The sequence below is a fragment of the Alligator mississippiensis genome, chromosome 14 (assembly GCF_030867095.1).
Source record: "Alligator mississippiensis isolate rAllMis1 chromosome 14, rAllMis1, whole genome shotgun sequence".
Classification (NCBI taxonomy): Eukaryota; Metazoa; Chordata; order Crocodylia; family Alligatoridae; genus Alligator; species Alligator mississippiensis.
Genome location: NC_081837.1, coordinates 38,012,397 through 38,034,350, shown reverse-complemented (window position 1 = coordinate 38,034,350; position 21,954 = coordinate 38,012,397). Strand labels below are relative to the sequence as shown.

The 21,954-nt window shown below is 50.3% G+C and overlaps 2 protein-coding genes and 1 long non-coding RNA gene across 7 annotated transcripts in view; 2 read left to right on the top strand and 1 right to left on the bottom strand.

Moving 5' to 3' along the window:
• ITPR3 (inositol 1,4,5-trisphosphate receptor type 3) overlaps positions 1–8,671 on the top strand; it is a 68,462-nt gene extending 59,791 nt beyond the window's left edge. Inside the window, exons 49-58 of the mRNA XM_014594568.3 lie at positions 1,053–1,178; positions 1,583–1,755; positions 2,043–2,207; positions 2,718–2,910; positions 3,612–3,716; positions 4,276–4,400; positions 4,797–4,962; positions 6,392–6,552; positions 7,052–7,213; positions 7,754–8,671. Coding sequence (XP_014450054.2) covers positions 1,053–1,178; positions 1,583–1,755; positions 2,043–2,207; positions 2,718–2,910; positions 3,612–3,716; positions 4,276–4,400; positions 4,797–4,962; positions 6,392–6,552; positions 7,052–7,213; positions 7,754–7,822 — 1,445 coding nt within the window. The 3' untranslated portion in view covers positions 7,823–8,671. The remainder of the gene's footprint in view (positions 1–1,052; positions 1,179–1,582; positions 1,756–2,042; positions 2,208–2,717; positions 2,911–3,611; positions 3,717–4,275; positions 4,401–4,796; positions 4,963–6,391; positions 6,553–7,051; positions 7,214–7,753) is intronic.
• Positions 8,672–9,792: 1,121 nt separating this feature from the next.
• LOC102566860 (ubiquinol-cytochrome-c reductase complex assembly factor 2) lies at positions 9,793–15,282 on the bottom strand. The gene is made up of 4 exons (XM_006270076.4): positions 15,111–15,282; positions 11,011–11,085; positions 10,763–10,832; positions 9,793–9,965 (listed from the first exon to the last, which is right to left on the bottom strand). Exons 1-4 carry the CDS (start codon positions 15,246–15,248, stop codon positions 9,877–9,879), a joined length of 372 nt encoding a protein of 123 aa, XP_006270138.1. The 5' UTR covers positions 15,249–15,282; the 3' UTR covers positions 9,793–9,876.
• A 1,478-nt stretch (positions 15,283–16,760) lies between these two features.
• Positions 16,761–21,746, top strand: LOC102566700 (uncharacterized). 5 transcript variants are annotated; one of them, XR_009456598.1, is made up of 4 exons: positions 16,761–18,826; positions 18,923–19,004; positions 20,426–20,500; positions 20,832–21,746. It is a non-coding gene; the product is annotated as an uncharacterized LOC102566700 (long non-coding RNA). The 5 variants fall into 5 exon arrangements; XR_009456601.1 differs by having other exon boundaries at positions 18,923–20,334; XR_009456599.1 differs by having other exon boundaries at positions 16,761–17,932; positions 18,923–20,500.
• Positions 21,747–21,954: the final 208 nt, after the last annotated feature.

The following is a 21,954-nucleotide window of genomic DNA, read 5'->3' as shown; positions in this document are numbered from 1 at the left end:
AATAGCCCAGGAGGGGCCCCATGACATGGCCAAGTGCTGTCACAAAGCAGGGCACAAGGTGCATTTCTTTGTACAAGCTTTCCCCCAGAATAAAGGCTGGGGCCAGAGTCGAGAACAATCCCACTCAAGAAACAAGGAAAGGGCCTTTCAGACAGCTCCTGGGCCTTTCGCTCATACGTGTCGGGCAGAGATGCTCTGCTAATTGGCATGTGAGATGCTCTGGTTGGCACATGGCTAAGGGGATATCTGGGTGTGACACGTAGACACCCTGGCTCCAGACAAAGCATTGTGACTATAGTGGAACAGTTGAGACTCACAGCAGCCTGGTAAAGACCCTCGTGCAAGGCTGTCTTCAGATCCTCCAATTGGAAATGTTACCGGAAGTCTCCTTTCCAGAGAACGGCTGGATACCAGGAAATTTCTCTCATGCAACTGAGTTTTGAAGACTCAGAGCTTTGGACTGGCATTCAGATCAGCACCCAAATTCTCGGGCCTTATAATACCTCCTGGAGGTTCACCCAGAAGTTACTAGGTTGATTGATTATAATAAGCAGCAGGTCAATTAACCATGAGAAGATAATGCATAAATATTGTTAAGCAGCTATGGCATATTACAATAGCACTGATAATGCTTGCAAATCCAAATAGCAGTTAGATAGGAAGCCTGTTCCCAGCTTAGATAGGCTGAGCCAGCCAGCAGCATTCTCCTAGGGGGCAGAGAGATGATGCCAAGAGAGCAAGGGCATCTTTATTCACGCATGCAAATGGCAAGACTGTAGGAAGCATTGAGGCGGAGGCAAGGAAAGCTGGTTCTGCAGCACCAGAGCAGGTCCGAGGCCTGAGAAGCCAGCAATGTGAGTGGTAACATTTTGAACTTGCACCCTCACTTCAGCGAAGGATGGGGACTTGGGCTGAGGGAACTGGTAGGCAAGAGTCATTCTGGGGCTGCAAAGTAGTAGGTTTATGGGAAGACAGAATTACCCGTCTTCATTAGCTGTTTTTTTAACTCCACTGTCTCTCCCTCTCTCTCCTCCTGCCTTCTTCTGCCCCAGGCATGCCGCTGATGTACTGGTTCTCCCGCAGAATGACTCTCTGGGGAAGCATTTCCTTCAACCTGGCTGTCTTCATCAACATCATCATTGCTTTCTTCTACCCCTACATTGAAGCCACCTCTATGGGTAAGTGCCCCATTGCATTCTGCGCTGGGAGCCAAAAGGCAAAAGGATCCTCCTGTGCAGAAAACACTGATGCACATTAGACCTTGTCTCGTCATCCATAGTCGTTACTAAGGATGCTCTTGGTCTCTCTCCTTTCTAGTGTAGATTTCCATTGAGATGGGGTGGAGGGGTGGCTTTTTACCAGCTAAAGCAAGGGTTCCTGGGTTTTAGTCCCAACTCTGCCACTAATTTGTTCTGTGTCCTTGGGAAAGTCCCTTCCCTCTGTGCTCCAGTTCCCCGGTAGATGGCTAGTTTTTAGGGATGATTCATCTCTAACATTCACTAAGGCTTTGGTGAAAGCAGTGTGTCCGGTGGGTTGTGTGTTTAATTTCATTGCCATCTACCTGTGTATCTTTTGCTCCCAGGAGTGCTGGATTCCCCACTGATCTCCCTGCTCTTCTGGATTCTGATCTGCTTCTCCATCATGGCCCTGTTTACCCGGCGCTATGGCGTCAGACCTCTCCTTGTGGCACTGATCCTGCGATCAATATATTACCTGGGGATTGGATTTACTCTGAACATATTGGGAGCTCTCAATGTAAGTCCTTTGGGGTAGCTATGGGCAGCACTAAAATCCAGGCAGAAAGTGGGCTGAGTTCCCAGAGACCGAGACAATGAGCTCAGTGGTTGCTGAAAATTTTAGTTATAGGAATCTGGCTTGATCCCTGCTCTCATCTGAATTCACATGAAATCAGTGGATTTTATGCAGTGGAAAATTCAGTCCCTTGCCATCACTGCACTGTGATGCTGTGAGGTTGTAGAGTACGGCTTGCTTAGAGAAGACACTCGTTTACTTCTGCTCTGTTTCTTGTGGTTGTTTCCCAGCTGACAAACAAGATTGTGTTTGTGGTGAGCTTCGTGGGCAACCGTGGGACCTTCATCCGGGGATACAAGGCCATGATCATGGACATGGAGTTCCTCTACCACGTTGGCTACATCCTGACCAGCGTCCTGGGGCTCTTTGCGCATGAGCTCTTCTACAGCATCTTGGTACGGTTCTCCTGAACGATCGGGGAATGTACGCCACTGTCTATGTGTATGTCACTGCATAGGCTGTGTGGGGAACTAGATTCCCGTGTAAACTCAGAGACCGACAATGGCAGTGAAATTAATTCACTAGTGATGGGATAGTCTTGTTGAGGTTGGCCTTTCTGCCTCCTGTGATATTAGAATATCTGTCTGCGCTTCGTTCTGTTCATTTATTTCCAGTCTCTGTTACATACCTCTATCTGGGTCAGGTACAAGGCAATGGGATCTGATAAGGCAGTGCCAGGACTTGGGGGGTTTATTTTTGGCCATATTGCTGCGCACAGCCAAAAACAGAACCCCAAGTTCCTTTTCTTTCCAAGGTAAGGTGGGGATGGCCTCCCCCGTCCTGCGTGGAATTTAGTCAGTGTTTGTGCTGAGAATTGGGAGCTCCTTGGTTAAGACATGGTGTAGAAAGGATGAGCGTTATTCACTTGCTTAGCCAACCTCCTGTGGCTTCTTTCTCCATCTCAGCTGTTTGACTTGATCTACCGGGAGGAGACCTTGTTCAATGTCATCAAAAGCGTGACGCGGAACGGGCGCTCCATCCTCCTGACAGCCCTTCTGGCCCTCATCCTCGTTTACCTCTTCTCCATCGTGGGCTTCCTCTTCCTGAAAGATGACTTCATCATGGAGGTGGACCGCCTGCCTGACAACAAGTCCAAAGGTCTTGCAGCCCTGTCATGCCACACAGCAGCTTTGGGTGGTTGGGAGGGGACAGACGGGATGGGAGTCTCTTCCTGGTCTGTCACAGACTCAGGGTGACCTTGAGTGAATTACTTCCTAGGATGGAGAATAACTAATTCACCTCTACCAGGGGGCTGAGACAATGTTTTGAGGCGATTTTTATGTCTTTGGAGCAATATTCTGGTCCAACTGAGTTTCTGAATACTAAAGGATGCGGGTGCCTGCGTAGACTGCAGGATCCCAATACTTCTCTGGCCAGAGAATTGGGAGTTTCAGGGTAACAGGAAATGGAGGGTGGGTTTCAGGCAGATGAGGTGAGGGCTGCAGGTCTGTCCTGTTTAACACCGGGTAGGTTCAATAAATGCTCAGAGCACCCAGCCCCAGGGCCAGAGGGGGTTTCTGGTCTCAAAGTATGTAGCTAATGAACAACAGACAATCACACCCTCTTCCTGCTACCATCAGCACTGACTCAGTCAATGAATGGAGTGCTCTGGCTAGCATCCTCGATGATGATAAATAGAAACTGGATCCATAGTAAGGAGCCTTGTCTGTAGTAGCTTTGGAGCCACTGCAGCTGGAAGGTGGGGTGTAGGAGAATTGGTTTCCCACCCCAAGAGAGTCACTGGGACAGGTCATTTGCAGCTGCTATTCTGACAATGTTGCACAATCTTCTGCTTCCAGCTAGCTCCTTGGGGATGCAAGGGCACATGGAGACTTTTATGGAGTCATGCAGTGGTGACAAAATTAACTGCTCTCCTGGGACTACGCTGCCCAAGGTGATAGAAGGTAAACACACTTATTAAATAGCTGACCCCATTAGCAGTGCTTAGCCCTTTCCCATCCTCTGATCTACGCTGTCCACCATGCTTATAGGAATCCCATTGCCTTAACCCACAGGCTGCGGAAGCAAGGAGGTGGACCAAGCTGGGCTAGGCAAATGCAGGCCCTTGGAACAGCTTCCCTGCTAGGAGGCCCACAGCCTAAGCCAAGTAACGAAGCCAGGGGCCCTCCAGGCTGAGGCTGAGCCCGGGCTAGCAAGGAGTAAAATGGGAGCCTAGGAGTATGAGGGACTGCTGGAGCATCCCAGCACAGACTGGGATGTTCTGTGTTGGCTGGTCACGGTGCTTAGCTGGCAGATGTAGGAACCATCTCCCCAGATACACTCCTCCAGCCAGTTGACACAATCGCTAGACAACAATTAGGTTATCTCCAGCCCTGCTCCACATAAGCACCTGCTCCTAGGAGGTAAATGCTAGAGGAGGGAAAGCCAAGTCACAGCTCTTGGCCTTAGCTTGAGCACGTTGTCTGCTCTGTCTTTACTGTGTTTTTACTTTTTGCATTCTAGAAGAGGATGAGGACAACTTTGAGCGTGCCTGTGACACGTTGCTCATGTGCATTGTCACTGTCCTGAACCATGGCCTGAGGAACGGTGGGGGCGTGGGGGACATTCTCAGGAAGCCATCCAAGGATGTGAGTGGGCTCAGCACACCAGGCAGACTCTTGTTTAAATGCCCTTCCCTTCTGTAGGGATGTTTCACATCCATTACTTCACCACCCCCATCTTCATCCCTATGAATGCTGCTGACACTGCCAGACCTGGCTCCCGCCCCCTCCTCCTTGTCCCGTCCAGCCCAGCCCACCTCACCTTTTACACCCAGGTGTGCTACTGACTTTCCTTCACACCATGCCCAGGCACCCCCTCATTTTTCCTGCACCCCATGGAAACTCCTCAATCTGCCTCTCCCCAAGCCAATTCCTTGACCACATCTGATGGTGGCAACAAGATATATTGATTGGAGCAAAGGTCTGAAAGGGGGAAAGAAATCCGTGCATTGTTTAAGTCTAGTCCCTTTTTCCCCTCTGCAGGAGTCCTTGTTTCCCGCTCGGGTTATCTACGACCTCCTGTTCTTCTTCATTGTCATTATCATCGTCCTCAACCTCATCTTTGGGGTCATCATAGACACCTTTGCTGATCTGAGGAGTGAGAAGCAGAAGAAGGAAGAGATCCTTAAGACCACGTGTTTCATATGCGGTCAGTGGTAGAATGGGTGGCCCTGCACATCCATGCGCTCTTCCCCCTTTGCAGTCCAGTGGCAGGGCTGGGCTTCTAACATGTCTTCCAATAGCAAATGTTTAAGCAGCCTGCAATGGGCGGGGTTGGAGAGCGCTCTGTGTCCTCGTTTTGCTTCTGCATCAGGTGTAAAGACCTGAATTTATTTCCACGTTGTTTGCTTCCATTAGAAATTCAGGTTTGCCTTTCCTATAAGATGCTTTGAATAACGGCAGAACTGGCATGCGGAGAAGCTCCGATACTCTAAGGAAATTAACCTAATTAGTAGAGCAGCAGCGTGTAATTTTTATTCAGGCCACAGCATTTTGTTAAATAGATGTTAACTAAAACATGGAGGAGTAATGAGCTTGCTGCAAGAGAGCTGTCACTTCCAGCCCCTTCACTTACAAAGCAGAACAGCTCGAGCACCCAACTCTGCAACAAAGTGGGGTGGAGGAAGGGAATTATACTTGATTTCTGGACATTAGTAAGGAAAAAAGCTCTCTCCAATCCCTCCTGCTAACGTTACACTGTGGTCGTGTTGGCATGCACATGTGGACACAACGCCACGGTGGGGCATGAGGACGCATTCTTGAGCTTATGTCTGGGAAAGGGAAGTGGCCAGTCCATGTTTTAGCCTCTAGCTGAGTGGTGCAGGCCTCCCTTGCTTAGCTAACGTATGAACCTTTATCTTGCTGACTTCCCCATGCAGTATCTAACCATCACATCATGAGTTAGGCATAACCCAGACCCCTGCTTATCACTGCTCCTAGAACTGAGCCACTTCCCCTTGCAGTAAATAAAATGGATGCAGATCAGCACAATGGCAAAACTTGTGTTCTACTAGGAGTAAGGGTCCAGACTAGAACCCCTGACCTTCCCCTTTACACAGCAGCAGTCATTTCTCTGCATCAGCTGCCGTCTGGCTCACATGGATATGCCTCTTTTGACTGTCCAGGGGGCTAACTTCAAAAGAAACTTTGGTGGGCAGCTTAGTTACTGACTTACCTGTGGGATGGTGGTGGTCGGTCACCACACATGGAGACCAAAGAAAATATCGGTTCAAATCCCCCACACCCACCCACCCACCCACTCCCACAAGTGAGCAGAGGTGTAATAAAACAGCAACCTGTGCATACGTACTCAAAAATACCACTTACTTGGTTAGAAAGCTGCCAGTTAGGACATAGCATTCCACCCCATGCTATGCTGCACAGGAAGTTTAGTTGTAGCCTTCCTGGAGGTTCACAGATGTGTTTTTGTCTAATGCTTATGATGGGTTAAATGCCAACTAGTTACTAAAAGCCCTTCTTGAGTTCACATCTTTCACAAGATCTAATTATCTCTACTTCTTTTCATATGCATTTTCTTGTTTTTTTCTAATCCTTCCTCTCTCTCTTGCCTCTGCTAGGTCTTGAAAGGGATAAGTTTGACAACAAGACTGTGTCCTTTGAGGAGCATATTAAATATGAGCACAACATGTGGAACTACTTGTACTTCATAGTGTTGGTGCGAGTGAAGAACAAGACCGATTACACGGGGCCAGAGAGTTACGTGGCACAGATGATAAAGGTGCGTGTGGCCTGGGATAGGGTTTCCCACATTATCAGGCTGTGCTTCCCCTGAGGGAAACCTTTCTAAACAACAGACTGTTCAGGAGTGTCTTTTCAGAAGGAGTATCTGGAAAGTATTGAATTTGGTAGCAGCCCTCAGTCCTTCCTGGCATGATTACATCCACTTCTGGACTTCAGCCCACAAGGCACCGTCTGCTTGAATATTCAGTATTAGGCATTCAGTAAGCCAGGATTTAATCAAGAGCAGAACCAGGAGCAAAGAGAGTAGAGGATAGGTACAAAGCAGTGATAAAGGGAACTGAGTTTCAGAAAAAAATAGAAAAGAAAAAAATATTGATATGAGCCTAGTTAAGAAGCCTCAAAAGGTGCTGGGGGAGGCCGTATCTTTGGAAAAGTACTCCTACCAGTCCCTTTGCGCAGGCACTCATTATAGGACTTGCTGCTCCAGTCTCAGGGATTGGCACTGATGCCTAGGTTCTCTGTGGTCTTCACCCCAGAACAAGAACTTGGACTGGTTCCCCCGGATGAGAGCCATGTCACTGGTCAGCAACGAAGGAGAAGGCGAACAGAACGAGATCCGGAACCTCCAAGAAAAGCTCACCTCCACCATGAAGCTGGTGTCCTACCTCACTTCACAGCTGAATGAGCTGAAGGAACAGGTAATATGCACACCTGAAACAGGCCATTTTCTGCATGCCATCCCTAGCTGGAAGAGCATAAAGCCTAAGCAACGGAGCAGAATCAAGTGTCACAAAAAACCACTCTGCTTACTGAAATAAAGCCATGGTCCCAGGGCTGTTACTCTGGCTAGCAGACCTGGCTGAAGGTGAAGCTTCTGGGTGATTTTTGTACCATGTATGGTTGGGAGTGAGGGAAAAGGGTTAAACAGCTCACTGGGGTCATGGAAAGCTTGCCAGGATAAGCTAGGTTCCTCACCAGCTGCAGGAAGCAGCTAGTCACCTGCTCCCTTAGGAAACTGCCTCATATTGAACAAGCTTTTGAGTTGGTTCTCTCTACCTCACACTCCCTTAAGGGTGCCCTGAACACAGGGTTTCCCTGCCACAAGCTCACTATCGTCACTGCATGTGCAAAGCCCTGTCTAGCTGTATGCTGGATCTAAACCTTTAGAGAACTTGTTAGTGTGGCTATGGACAAGAAATGACCTGCCTTCCTAACTCGCTCGTTCTTTTTAAATCTAGATGACAGAGCAAAGGAAGCGCAGACAACGAATGGGTTTCGTGGATGCCCAGAACAACATGAATCACTGAGGCACAGTGAAAGCTTCAGCTTCCCTAACCAAAAGACTAAAGACATGTATCAGCTAGCCAGGAAGTTGGTAACTGGATTCCATCCACAGACATCATCTCCGAAACAAGCTGGACCAAAGCCCAGACAGTTACTGCCGAAAGACTTTAAAGCCGACGTTTTCCTTCTCCATAGATTACTGCACACATTTTCAACCACAGCCGGGAACCAGTGACTTAACAGGCTTCTTTATCCCTGGACCCACAGGAAGATGGTAGGAAGATAAATTATGCCGGACTTCTGGCTCCTCAACGCAATAACTTTTTATTTTGTTATGTGAATTGTATCTTTATCTCCGTGCACTACATTTTGGTGGCTACCTGTCTCAGCTGAGGAGACCATTAATATTGTTACTAGTAATAGGGTTGCGATATTTAACTTATTCCAAGAATGTCAGTAGTAAATACAGACCTCTGCAAGCCAGACACTGGTCGCTGTATGACAAGACCTTGATTTCCCTTCATTTTAAAGAGTGCTGTCTACCACCAGGGTGCAGTGAAGACAAGCTGAAATCAAGGGAATGCTTCAATAACCTAACTCCTCAGATGAGTAACAGCAAAGCTGTTAGCACAAACTGGTCTTCTGTCTTTCATGTTTGAGGACAGATTTTATCTGGGCACTAGGAAACCACGGGTTTACAGGAGTTCACTGTGAAAGGGGTGTCCTGTGGTTTATCTTCATCTCTGGTGTGATGTTTTACAAAAGGTTGGTTGGTTTTTTTCCCCCCTTTTTTGTTACTTAACTAATATGTAAATTGCCTTAATTAAATTAACACAATCAAGTTATAATAAAAACTGAGATGAGATAAAGGAGTCTTCCCTTAGTCCTCTGGTATGCAATGAAGCTGTTGTATATAAATGGGGAATAGCTTTGTTAGGGCCACAGTAGGTAGAGCCTCATACAGACCGCCTAGTAGCCCCTCACCTGTGAGACTTGTAACAATCTCCATCCCCTACATAAGATCTTATTGCAAGCACCCTCAAGGACTGCCCGTGTCTTCCTTGGTTTTTAATTTGAACCTGATTTAAGTTTTTCTGATTTTTTAAGGGGAAACTTGTTCAAATATGTAAGAGCAAGAGGCTGTTTGTACTTCCTTATGTTAAGCTGCACCCCAAATCTGCATTGCTCCACACCACCCCAGGCTTTGGCCTCCTAGGGGCAGATACTGACTCAACTATCAAAGCAGCAGAGTGGTAGGTCTGAGGAGGAATGCTCATGATCTGAACGAAGACGCATGGCACCAAAAAACAACAAGTCGTTCAAATCTAATCTTACCCCGCAGCAACTGCATGAGTGATGCCAGAAAGCACTGTCTTCTCCTCCTCCCAAGGGAGTGTGTGACTATTTAGGGAGAAAAAGATGATAATAAACAGAAGATTTAACAGTCTGTTTTACCCGCTGCTATCGTAACTAAGCTCTTGGTAACGACTTCTAAATTGTTCGGTCAGCAGTATTTCGAACTGGCTTCCTCCTGACTCACCTCAATTAGCATGTCTACAGAGCAAATGGAAAAGTGATGAACGCTGGTGCAGGTAGGTGTATAACTTCACCCTTCAGCAAGTACAGAGAATGACAGTGATGAAGAGGTAAAAGCAGGGACTTCACAGACTTGCTACCCAAGGATGTAAGCAGGGTGCCTTACAGGCAGAGCTGTGGGCAGTACATGCCCATTTGCTAGTTAACCTGTGCTAGATCAGCTTGCCTGGATATGCCTATATATACTAAGATCCCATCTTGTTCTGCTACCTAAACATACCCAGCATCTGACTTTATGCAAAAAGAAAAACTGTTTTAACATTACAAAGCAATTCATATATCCAAATGGGGCTCACAATAGATATGCTAAATTTATGGAGCAGATTTCAAGACTAACCAAATGCCAGGTGTGCATCTGAATGACAATGCTGCTGCTAAGAGGAACGAAGAGTGCTGCTAAGAGGAATGACGAGCTTTATTTTTCATGGCAAAAATACAGTGCTTTAGGAATATGTACACAGGGGAATCACGGTATCGCTTTTTAAGTCCTCTTCGGGAGCTTTTCCTTGAACTTCTCCCACACGTTTTTCCATTTACTCGTCTTTATTTCCATTACGTCTTTCAAGTTATCTGCAATGGGGGAAGAGAAGGGAAAACAGAAAAGCAGATGAATAAAACTCTGCAGAAACCTGCCTTATATTTCCCTTTTTGACTTTCTAAGCTTTCATCTAAGTGAGTTTCTATTTCAGTGCCTGGGGCAAGTTTGTTTTCTCATCCAGTCAATCACATGGGATGTCCCTCATCACCAACAACTATTAGTTTCCACACACTGCAATCAAAGTTAGGAACCAGAGCAGAACAAGGCCATGCCAGATTCCTATATTGCACTTAATAACTGCAGTGTCTTTGTGCAGAGGGGGGCTCCTGTTTTCTTTTTTCTAAAAGGCTCCTTACCATCACTGAAGAAAACTACAGGGTACATTTCAACACAACTGAAATCGAAGGCTAGCCAAGAACTTTGAAATGAATGAGCTGAATCTCAGTATTTATAATACCTGCCCCTGGAGCAGCAGATAGCGTTTTTTATGTACAGACCAGCCAATGCATCTCATGCATGACATCTTGCTACCCCAGTGCAGAGCACTAACTAGTACAACAAACAAGGGAGTTGGTAAATCTCCTGGACTACAACCAAAGTGGTTTCACCTGTAACATCTCCAGGTCATTCTCTAGCCATGGGTGCAGTTGTTAGACTCTCCACATGACACTATCAACCACCGGGGCCCCCTGAAACTAGGCTACACTTTTAAGTGAAGCTTGTAAAAATGCCACAAAAAGAACCCTGCAAAGGGAAATGCATTTATATCCTGAGCAGGGTAGTGCCAGCACTAGCTAAGCAGCGTGACTGTCTTCACTGGCTGCAATACCTGTTGTTATGACAATCCTGCATTCTTCCATTGTCAATCCGGTGAAGTTTGTATCATTCAGGCGCGGATACTTTCCAAACGAGAGAGAGAAGAGTGAGTTTACAGAGGCAGAACCATTTCCATGCCACGTTCTAAGTGCTAAGCACAACGCTCCTGTCGAAATATCAGCATTTGAGGGACAGGGCCACCACGTGCACTCAGACCTGGCAGGACACACACACAGACAAGGACCCCCGCCAGGTGCTCACCTTGTTTTTATGATAGTTGGTGTGAATTCGGACTAAACTCTCGTACATTTGGTCACAATCCTCTGGGTTGGCAACCTGAAATAGAAAAGAAACATCACACAACTCTTGTTTTCCTGCTTCCACAAGCAACATTTTTCTTTTGTGTTTTTCAAGTGAGAAGAGGAGGAGGAACAACTAGAAAATTTACCAGTGGAATTTAGGTTTATGATAATATCTGCTAACGTCACTCGAGAGGCAACGATTAAGACTTAATTCCCACCCCTTGTGATACCTTCCAGCTTAGCGTAGACACACAATGAAGCATGCCAATGTTTCCATGAAAGGAAATATGATTAAAATATTATATGAGAAATATTGCTGGCAAATTCTCCCGATGCCCCAGAGCCAGTAATGCAGCATCTAAAAGGCCACATACAGCCCTGCTTTGCCTTCTGTTTAATCCCAAAGGATCAAATAGCAGGATGGAAAAGTCAGGAGGAAAATCCTAATGAAGGTTAAAGATAGTTTGTTTATTAATTAGCAAAAACACAACACAGAAAACACTGAAAAGCAAAGTGGAGGGATTTCTATTTTTGGTCCTGTCAGCTGGAAAGATTGCTCCTTCATACAAACCTCTCCAGGTCCCGACAGGTGCATGTACCAGCAGGGCTATCTAGCTAACATCCCATATGTCGCTCTGCCTTTTTTTCTATTTTAAAATGGGGGGCTCGCTTGATCTGAATGCTGCATTACGTGTTGATGACATCCAATACAAATGCTTACAGCAGATGTATGTAAGAATAAGAATAGGAGCAGCAGGGAGCTGTTAGATGAAACTACCAAGCTGATCTATTCTCATGCGTTGGGACAGAAGCTACTGCTCTAGCTTGGGGCAAGTAATGCTCCCCTTTCATTCAGCATGCAAATTAGAAAATAATAAGAGGATTTTTCTTTCACCATAGCTAAGTATGTGATCTTCCCATTCACACTTGAAATGACTCTGCTGGCATTTCAGTAATGATAGCAGGGGCGGCTATCAAATGGGTGGCAGAAATAGCATTTAAGAAAAAATTCAGCCAAAGCTTATCACGCCTGGATAAAACAGACCTTAGATGGATATAGTGTCCTTTAGAATCAGAGTCTTCCTTGTGCATTCTTCCTGCCACAAATCTACTTTCACTGCACTGAGCCTTTATAAATGGAAATTGAGATCAGGGCTGCAGGCAGCAATTTACATTTTTGAAACTGAGTGGCAGGATGGGGCTCTGACCAGCAAGTGGTGCAGCATATTCTGCTGGGTCCAAGCAAAACCAGTAAGCCCCTTCTGAAATACATGTTGCTGATGCTGCTGGTGACTGAGGGGAATGAGCTGCGTGCTGGAGGTGCTCAGATAACTGACCCTGACCACATCCAGGGCAGAATCTGACCCTGCTTTTAAGCTATGAAGGGGTTTATTTACATGCTAATGCACCACTGCCTTGCCTCATTTAGGAAAATAGCAAGTAGAGAACCTCCAGCCCTGTTTGGGCAAATAGCAGCTTCCCCAATTTATTAGCACTACTGTTACTGTTATTAGCAATACTGTAGCCCAATCTACACTATGCTTAAAACATTAGTGAGGAGCTCAGTTCCAACACTGTTCTGTCCTAACCACATCATAAACTGTTTTGGTTATGTTTTATGTAATCCAATTCAACTATGCTATAACCTTCTATGGGAAGCAGACTAATTAATACAACACTACTGGGTTTGGTATACTCCATGCTGCCCATCGCATGCTCTCACACTGCATTATAACCAGGCTCCCGGAGACAGTTTTCCCACTGAAGACAAGAACTAATTGCGTAAGTGAACTGAAGTTCCCTGTTAAACTAAGGATAAACTCTAGCTAAGCTATGGGTAAGCTTAAACAGTTGACACCTAGAAGTAGGAAGCAGAGAGAATCCACAAAGCCACCTGAGCTAAGCTCTGAGGAGATGGAAGAGGTACCAGACACCTTGAAATGCCCCTGCAAAAAAAGGCTTTGCTCTCGAAGGCTTGGCTACCTTTATGTCAACAATACAGTTGGTCCAATACAAGGTATCCCTCCCACCCAAAAATCCTTGCTCCTCGCATTAATTCCTGGACCATCCCAGCTATATCACTTTAATACTACCAGCTGTACACTCAATGCCTCTAGCTATAAGCTTGTCCTCCAGAGTCATGATCCCACTTTAAGAGCTTTGGTTCTGTTTGAGGGCTAGTCCACATTCAGCAAGTAAAGGAAGTCTGCCCTGTCACAGAAATCAGAGAGCAAGGTGGATGGAAGGGACCTCCAGAGGCCTAGTCCAGTGTTTCTCAACCGGCAGGTCGCGGCCCAAAAGTGGGTCACAAGAATATTTGAGAGGATCATGAGGAAGTCCCAGAAAAACCTGCGAAAGTGCGGTTTCCCCTTGCAGGCTGGCAGCGTTCCAGCTGCAAGTGGCTGCTTGGGACAATTGGAGGCAGTGGGCGCATGTGTACATGTGGCCAGTACACAGTGAGGTGGAATCATGGGAGCAACCCTAGCTGCTGGACGCAGGTAAGTGTATGGGGAGTGGGAAGTCCAGGGGACTGTCCGGAGGGCTGGGGGGGTCACGCATGTGTATGTGTGCACATGCAGGCGCTAGGGATGGTGGCCAGGCACAGTGCTGCAGCAGGGCAGGGGGAGGAGAAGGCAGCCCTTCGGCAGGGGCAGTCCGCAGCCCAGAGCTGCATGCCTACACCAGCAGCACAGGGCCAGTGCCCACACACGCAGGGGCCTGCACTCACTGCTTGGGGGGGACGACGACGACAACGGGACACAGGGGTAGCACTTGCTGCTTGCGCTCTGGCTCAAGTGGGACGGGCAGCTGGGGGCCCTGTCCAGCAGGCGACTGCAGCTCGGGAGTGAGGGGCACCAGCATGGGGGGGGAGCTGGGCTGTGCCTTAGAGGTGAGGGGTGCCAGCAGGGCCTGGGGGCAGGAGACTGTGGGTCGGGCACTGGCAGGGCCAAGGGGGTGTCGGTCCGGACAAGCCATTGATCTTGGCAAATGGGTCCTGGTACGAAAAAGGTTGAGCACCACTGGTCTAGTCCAGTGGTGCTCAACCTTTTTGGATGGTGGGCCCGGGCTGTCTGCAGGATCTGGCTGGTGGTCCTCATCTGGCATAGGATGGTTGCAGCAGGGGCCCATCTAGCTGTGCAGATGGGGCAGGGGACATCCCCGCTCCAACCTGCCCCACAGGGAAAATGGGGCATGGCCCAGCCCCACGGGAGGGGAAGCGGGCTTGACCCATTCCCAACCCGGCCCCATGGGGCTATGCCACATCCACTGCCTGCCCCCCCATCCAGCTGGGCAGGAGCGGGCATGTGGCCTGGCCTCATCCAGCCACAGGGATGGGAGAAGGGGGTACAACCCAGCCCCAACCTGCCAGGTGGGGCTTACTGTTTGGGAATCTGGCAGCAGAGGAGAACAGCCACATTTACTGCCACTACTCCCCTGCTGCCAAATTTCCCAACCCATGGGAAGCCCCGCAGGCCAGACACCTATGACTCTGTGGGTCGCCAGTTAAGCAACCCCGCTGTAGTCCAACACCATGCCTGTAGCAGGATCCTCCATATCCGATGTGCCCGGATCGCGCCACCTGTGCACAGCATAGAGCTGCCAGGGAAATGGGACAATGCTCTCGGCGCAGTCCGGGGTACTGCACAGACTCCCCATCCCAATACAAGGCACTTCAGTATGTCACATTAAATATACAACCCAGGGTTGGCAATGCACAGCGTTCAAGGTCACGGCTGCAGACCCTGCCCCTGCCAGGCATGTGGCACCAGGAGCTCCAGGTGCGTGGCATTGTCAAATGGTCTGGCAAGTGTCAGGGCGCCTGCACAGCGTTGGTGCTGGCAGGCACGAGGACAGCAGTGCCAGGCTGGGCCAGGGCGGGTGCACTGGGCTACACAAAGCAGAGGACAGGTCTGAGCCACTTCCAGGCTCCTGTGGCGCATGCGCAGAAGGCGGGGGCAGCTTCAGGGCTCCAGCGCGCATGCGCCGGGTTGTCTCGAACACAGCCAGTGCATGCGCAGGAGGCCCTCACGCGCGACCCGGCTCCACGCGCGGCCTCACCTGCGTGTTCTCACCCTCGCGGAAGGCCTGGGCCACGCGGCCCCGCAGGTGAGAGCCCAGGTCGCGGCCCCACTTGCTTGCGTCCACTGGCCACTCCTCGCACAACTTGAGAAACCGCCTGTACCTGGTGGCTGCCATCTTGGCCCACGGCCCCGCCCGGCGGGGCACATGACACCCAATATGTTAATGAGGGTGCCTAGCCAGGGGCGCGCATGCGCAGAGCGGAAACCGACACGACGCATAAGTCTCCCTGCGCCTGGTACGCCCCAGCTAGGAGCTAACGCGCATGCGCAGCTGAGTTTTTTTTTTTTTGCTGCCAGGGGCAGGAGCAGGGGCTGCTGGTGGCAGGGGCAAGGGGCTGCCCCTCGGAGATGCCCCTTAGGTGGAGAGGGGGGGCAAACACCCACGTGACTGATGGATTTGGGCATGGCAAGGCTCAGCAGCAGGAATTAACCCCCCTCCTTCAGGCACTGTCCCGGGGGCGCCTCCTGCTCTGCATGATTGCCCTTCTCTTGCCAAGCAAGGACTAGGTCACGCCAGGAGGAACGGGGTCGCAGTGGAAAGTGAGGGCACAGTGGGGAAAGCCCAGCTCGCTCCCCTTCAGCCTCTGCTCTCTGCCCCTGCGAGACGTGGGACTTGGCACGGGCCGGGGCGGAGGAAACGGGACCCCCGTTAGTTCTGGGGGCTGCCGATGACGTGTCGCAAATTACTTGGGACAAGTCATAACGAAACAGGGATGGGTGGGTTGTCATAACAAGCAGGGCACGGAGCAGAGCGCGCCGGGCAACGCCTGTTGCCCTCGAACGAGTCCACAGAGCCGGTGGACGCTGCTGGTGGGGGCACGTGACTTTGTGAAAGGATGGGCTAGTATCTCCCCTCCCCCCATCCAAATCACTGTGTGCCAGGACTGAGTGGCAAAGCACCCCACCCACAGCTCTGCCCACCCCAGCTCAGGCTAGCCCTGGCTGGCTTGATGCCCGAAGGTGGGACGTCTCTTTCCAAGCGGTTGCATGAACTGTTGGGAGGGACACTGACAAAGGTAGGGGGGTGCTTTTATTTATTTATTTATTTTGGCAACTGGCCTGCCCCTGGCTGTAGCGCTGCAGTGCCAGTGGGTGCATGTGGGCACTGCCTGAGGCTGTTTGGTGTGGCCTGGGCAGGCCCGAGGGACATGGTAAGTCCTATAGCTCCTTGCCAGCCAGGGCAAAAGGGCAGGAAATTAGGTTTTTTTGTGGGGGAGAGAAGGCAAGGCAAGTTATTGCCGCCATCTAGCTGAAGACGGCCTAGCCCTGATGGTAGCTGAGCATCTGGCCTGCCTCCCTTAGGGGCTGATGACCCCAGTTCAACATTGTGCCGCCCCCGCAACGGTTCCCCAACATCACCACCACCTTGAGCCCTTGGGATGGTGCCTCTGCTTGGGAGAGGGGCTGTCCCAGCCCTTGTACGCGGTGTGTGGGGAGGTGTGCGTGTGCATGTCCATCCTTGTCTGTCCCGTGGTGATGCAGACAGCAGGTTGTTGGATGGGGGGAGGAGGGCGGGGGGTGGCAAGGCTAAGCCAGGTTTGCTTACAGCTGTAAGGAGGGGCCCAAGGTGCTCACATACTGGGACAACTGGGGTGGTTGGGGATGGGGGTGGAGGCTGAGGCAGGAGTGGCAGTTACCCTGGCACCAGGCCTTGCATAGACTCAGTGCAGGTCGCTGGTGGGGGGGTACACCTGAATGTGTCTCCATCCGTGTGTGTACATGCACATGTGTGCATGCGTGCGTCTCCATAAGTGTGTGTTTGTGTGCATCTCCATCCATGTGTGTGTTTGTGCATAAGTGTGTGCATGTGCACGTGTGTGTGTGTGTGTGTGCAAGAAACACTGGCATGAAGGCAAGAGGCCAAGTCCATGCCAGTCTCCAGTGTAGAGAAGCGACTAATATTGCTGGCAAGTGAAGCGCACCTGTGTGTGCGTGTGCTACAGCCTCTCCTTCCACTGCCCCCTCCTCCCCCGCTCTGGCCCCACAATTCCCTCAGCACCTTGGGCTGACGGCTGCCATACGTGTGGCCTGCTCCTACACCCCAGTTTCCCCGGCTTTGCACCCCTCTGCCTGTGGCGGCTTCTCCAAGGCAGGGCGCAGCCCCACTCCTTTTATTTATTGTCTCCCTCTGGGGCGCTTAGCCCTCAGCTTTGTTGGGCTAGGCGGGGCATGAGCTGGGCTGTGCAGGCAGACGTGCGCTGGCACCAAGACAATTTTGTACCTCCTTGCTGTCCCATGCTGTGCCGAGGTGATCGGTTGCTCTTTTTTTTTTTTCCCCAACATGACTGTAAATATAGATAGAGCTTTATTTTGTTAATAAGGCGAGGAGTAAAAGAGTTTCGACGTGGGGAGTCCTTGGGTTCCATCATTAAGTTGTGTACTGGGGATTTGTGAACCTCGGGAGGTTTGGGACGGTGTGACCTCCTGTGACCCCTGGCCTGGGAGCAAGGTCTGGGACTCCTGCCCTTTATTTCTGTGCATCTTAGGCTACTTTGTGAGCTTGACCAGAGGTATTGCTCATGGGTTATGGAGAAGGTTGCAGGCTTCTGGAGGATACTGAGCGCTTTGAAACCCTTTCACCTTAGGGTTCAAAAGGGAGAGGTTGCAGCTGCTAGATGTGTGCTCAGGCTCTGTTTGCTTACAGCCGGTCTCGGTTTCTGTTCTTGCAGTCCTCGGAAGACCCTGGCAAAGAAGTGGATGGGGAAACAGCAGAGAAGAGGGGATGTAGGAGGAAAGCCAGCCAGAGAAACAGGATGTGAAGGAAAGGGACTCTGGACAGAATCACCTCCCTGCCTTTAGGTCTCGATCATGTATTAGCCAAATTTTGGCTGTGTGAGCCTTTGGGCGAGCTCCCTGTAACCCGGTAATGGGTCTCTGCCCTTGATGCTGTCGCACTTGTGCAGCAGTCAGGTGGAAGGTGGACAACCCTCTAAGCAAGGCGTGTGTCACCGCCATCTCGTTTGTAAAGGGCATGGATCCGGTTAGTGGTCTTGTGCAGCACAGCCGCCCTGTAATCGGGGTCCAGGCCAGCTGCCAGAGGTGGCTACCAACGGCGCAGGCTCCTGTAAGCAGGGTGCGTGCTGCCTCCTACCACACGAGAAGGACAGTGGATTTGAACGTGCGGATAGCCACGGCTTACAGGGAAGGTTGCAGGCTTCTGACAGATACTGAGTGCGTTGGGACCCTGAGGCTTGGTGACCTTCCTGTAACTCAGGTCCAGGTCTCTGCTCCTCTGTTCTGCTGCTCCTGGCACTATTAAGATGGCCTCTGCCCACACCCTGTAAACAGGGCTGCACCCCCAGCCCTTCTGTGTGGAGGAGGCCTCGTTTAGTCCTTTGGGCTCTGTGGCTTCCATGACAGGAGCCTGAGGTCATGGCCCTTCTGTCCTGTCCATGGGGCAGCTTTGACCCCTGATGGAGACCGCCTGAGGCAGCTGTCAGTTGGCATTGAGGGCTTTGCGGGTTGTCTCTGGGCTTCATGCCCCAGCAGCCAGCTGTCCAGCGGGAGCACCGCCCTGTAAGCAGGGTTGCCAGTGCCTGGGGTCACCGTTCATGGTGCCGCCCTAGCAGTTCTGTCCACAGTCCTGGCCCGTGACATTCTGCTTGTGGCTGGCCGGGATGTCAGCAGCGGAGCCCGCAGAGGTGTGCCCTCCCCACATTCTGCAGACAGAGGACAGAGTGGCCACAGGTCCTGGTATGGGTAAAAGAGGGAGAGAAGTTGGGGCCTGCAGACCCATTTTCCATTGTGCTGATTTGCATCCCATTTGTGTTTCGTTCTTTCTGCCCCCAGGAGAAGCAGAGAACGTGACAGACAAATAGGAATTCACTGATACCCAGGGCAGAAAACCATGCCAGGCAAGCAGGAGGCAAAGGTAAGAGAGTTTGGGTAAAGACTAGGGATTTGTGAGCCGTGGAAGGTTTGGAGTGCCAGGGCGTCCTGGGTCTTCCGGCTAATAAGCAAGGCACAGGTCTCTTGCTCTTTTTTATCTGAATCTTGGGCTACTTTGTGAGGTTGGGCAGAGGTGTTACCTAGGGATTACAGGGAGGGCTGCATGCTGCTGGAGGAGACTGAGCATGTTGGAACCCCTTCACATCAGGGCCGAAAAGGGAGATGCAGCCACTCGATGTGTGCTGAGGCTGCGTTGACTTACACCTGGTCTCGGTCTCTGTTCTTCCAGTCCTTGGAAGGCCCAGTGGTGAAGGGGCGAGGCAGGAGGAAAGCCAGCCAGGGAACAGGGGTGTGAAGGAAAGGGACTCTGGGCCCAGTAACCACCCTGCCCTTAGGTCTCAGTCACCTATGAGCCAAAATGTGGCTGAGGGACCCTTGGAGCAGCGGTACCTCTGTAAGCAGGAAGTGGGTCCCAGCTCTGGAGGCTGTTGCTCTTGCAGAGGTGTGAGGTGAAAGGAGCCTGCCCGCCCTGTCGCCTCCCCTTTGATTGTGATCCTTCTTCATTTGCTGAAAATGTTCACAAGGCATGGCTGCCCTGTAATCGGGGCCCAGGCCTGCTGCTGATGGAGCAGCCACCTTGTTAAAAGGGTGCCTGCTGCTTCCTGCCCAGAGGCAAGACTGAGCTGTGCAGTGCCTTGACCGTTGTAGCTGCCCCACAGTAAGTGTGTGAGAGCCCTGCCATAGCTGGCTGGTGGGGGAAGAGGCCCTCTTGTAAGCAGGATGCGTCTCTCTTTCCCCTTTGTGCTGGACAGGGACTGCTGGTTCCTTGAGGGTCGTGACCATCCTGTAACTTGGGCTCAGGTCTCCAGGCTCCTCTTTTTTGCTGCCCTCGGTGCGTTACAGACACTCTCCCTGTCCCTGCCTTTCCCTCCTGTAAGCAGGGGTTGGTCACCCCTTGGGGGTTGAGGTCTCATTTAGTGCTTTGGGCACTGTGGCTCCCAGGACAGGAGGCTAAAGTCACAGCCCTTTTGTCCTCCAGACACAGGGAAGCTTTGACCCCTAATTGAGAGACCGTCTCAGGCACCTGTCAGCTGGCATTCAGGGCTTTGCAGGTTGTCTGGAGGGAGCACTGCCCTGTAAGCAGGGTTTTCGGTGTTTGTGGTCACCATTCATGGTGCTGCCCTAGCAGTTCTGTCCACAGTCCTGGCCCATCGCACTCTGCTTGTGGCTGGCTGGGATTGCAGCAGCGGAGCCCGCAGCGGCGTGCCCTCCCCACTTTCCTCAGACAGAGGACAGAGTGGCCGCAGGTCCAGGTAAGGGTAAAAGAGGGAGAGAAGTTGGGATCTGTAGTCTGGTCCTCTGAAACGCTCACTTGAATCCATTGTCTGTTTTTTAAACCCCCAGAAGGAAAAGCAGGGAAGATAGCAGATGAGTGACTAAGGAAGGAAGAAACCCCTGCCAGCCCACCAGGAGAGAAAGGTTAAGGGAGTTTGGATACAATGTCTGTCCTCTCTGCAAGTTGCACCCCCAAGTTGTCAACCTTGTGATTAATGTGTCATGGAAGGGGGGAGCACTGGGACCTCCTTATACACAGGATTTGTGGCTTGCATCCTCTTTCTGCCATACATGGGTAACAGCTAGGCAGGTACTCCTTTTTTAATAAACCGGAGGTATGTCACGTCCCCCTTGTTTTTCAAGGACACCAAGCTCGAGAGTACAATGGGCACTGGGAGCTACATTCTTCTCTATTTTTAGGGGGCGTGCAATTCATTGCCAGCCAACTCCACTTCTGTTTTGTGTACTATTGCAGGTCCCTGCAGGGCAGCTGAAGAAGAACGAATGGAAGCAGGAAAAGAAAGCTCAGCAACAACAAGTGTGGGTTGGGGTGGGCAGGAGGGAGGGAGCGAAATATTTAATGTATGCTTAGATAGGTACAGATGGAGACTGTTGTGCGTATCTCTACACTTTCAAACACCCATTAGGAGCAAGCAGCCACATGCTTCAAGTAGCACCGTGCATTTGGTCTTGGGTTGGCCCCAAATTGTGTTCAAGGAGGTTGAGGCTTTGTGCTAGTTGTGCGTATTGATATGCAGCAGTCAAGAGTTTTTTAGGTTGTCTGGCTCTTCTAGTTAAGCAGTTGATCAAAACAGATGTGTGATTGAAGGCAGCGTGTAGGTTTTTCTTGGTTGGGTTGTTGAACAGTTCTCGGTGTTAGTGTAGAAATGCAAGTTTGTGCTCAATTCTGTTTGTGACTTGGCTGTAGCTTGCAGGGCCAGTTTGAGGCTGTTTATGGTGCAGTTTGTTCGCGTCTGTAAGTTAAGGCTTCATGGGTGTTCAAAAGTGTTTAATCTCCAGCTTCATGGGGACAAAGATCTCAACCTGTGTCCAAACAATCATAAAGGTAGTTGGCGTGCTCAGCGTCAAACTGGTAGGAGCAAGTGGGCCTAAGATGTGCACAGTTGCACGATAAATGGTATAAAAAACTTCATCTTGTGCTTTTCTACAGAGAAGCTTTGGTCATTAGCCTTTCCTGTTGAGGGCTGACTGAAGGGATAAACTTTTTCATTCTGTCTGCCGATCCAATCTGTGTTCTTACGTGTTTAATGCAAATATTTCCCGTTCTGACTGGCCAATGGTAAAAGCATACGTAGCGGACTGTTCCTAGTCATCAGTTTACGATTGTTAATGCACTGTAGGAAATCAGTCCTGATTTTTGGAGGAATTAGTGCTTTGTATAATTTGGTGAAGTTCAGCTGATCCTTGTCTAAAAAGAAAAAAAATAGTCCCAATAAAAATAAAATGCTCAGGAGACTTGTGAGCTGGTTGTTTGTTTTTTTTTCAGTTTTAGTTGTTTCAGACCTTCTCTGAACGCCTTTAGTACAAGTCTTGCTACTTCCAATGGCAGGGTGGGTGCTTTTTCTCTAAGAGCTGGG

Excerpts from the sequence above, each read along its gene's own strand:
- LOC102566860 (XM_006270076.4), bottom strand. The coding sequence starts at position 15,248 with ATGGCAGCCACCAGGTACAGGCGGTTTCTCAAGTTGTGCGAGGAGTGG. Across the intron at positions 11,086-15,110 it reads GCGAGGGTGAGAACACGCAG|GTTGCCAACCCAGAGGATTG; the intron begins GTGAGGCCGCGC and ends TTTCTATTTCAG. Across the intron at positions 10,833-11,010 it reads CCAACTATCATAAAAACAAG|TATCCGCGCCTGAATGATAC; the intron begins GTGAGCACCTGG and ends TCGTTTGGAAAG.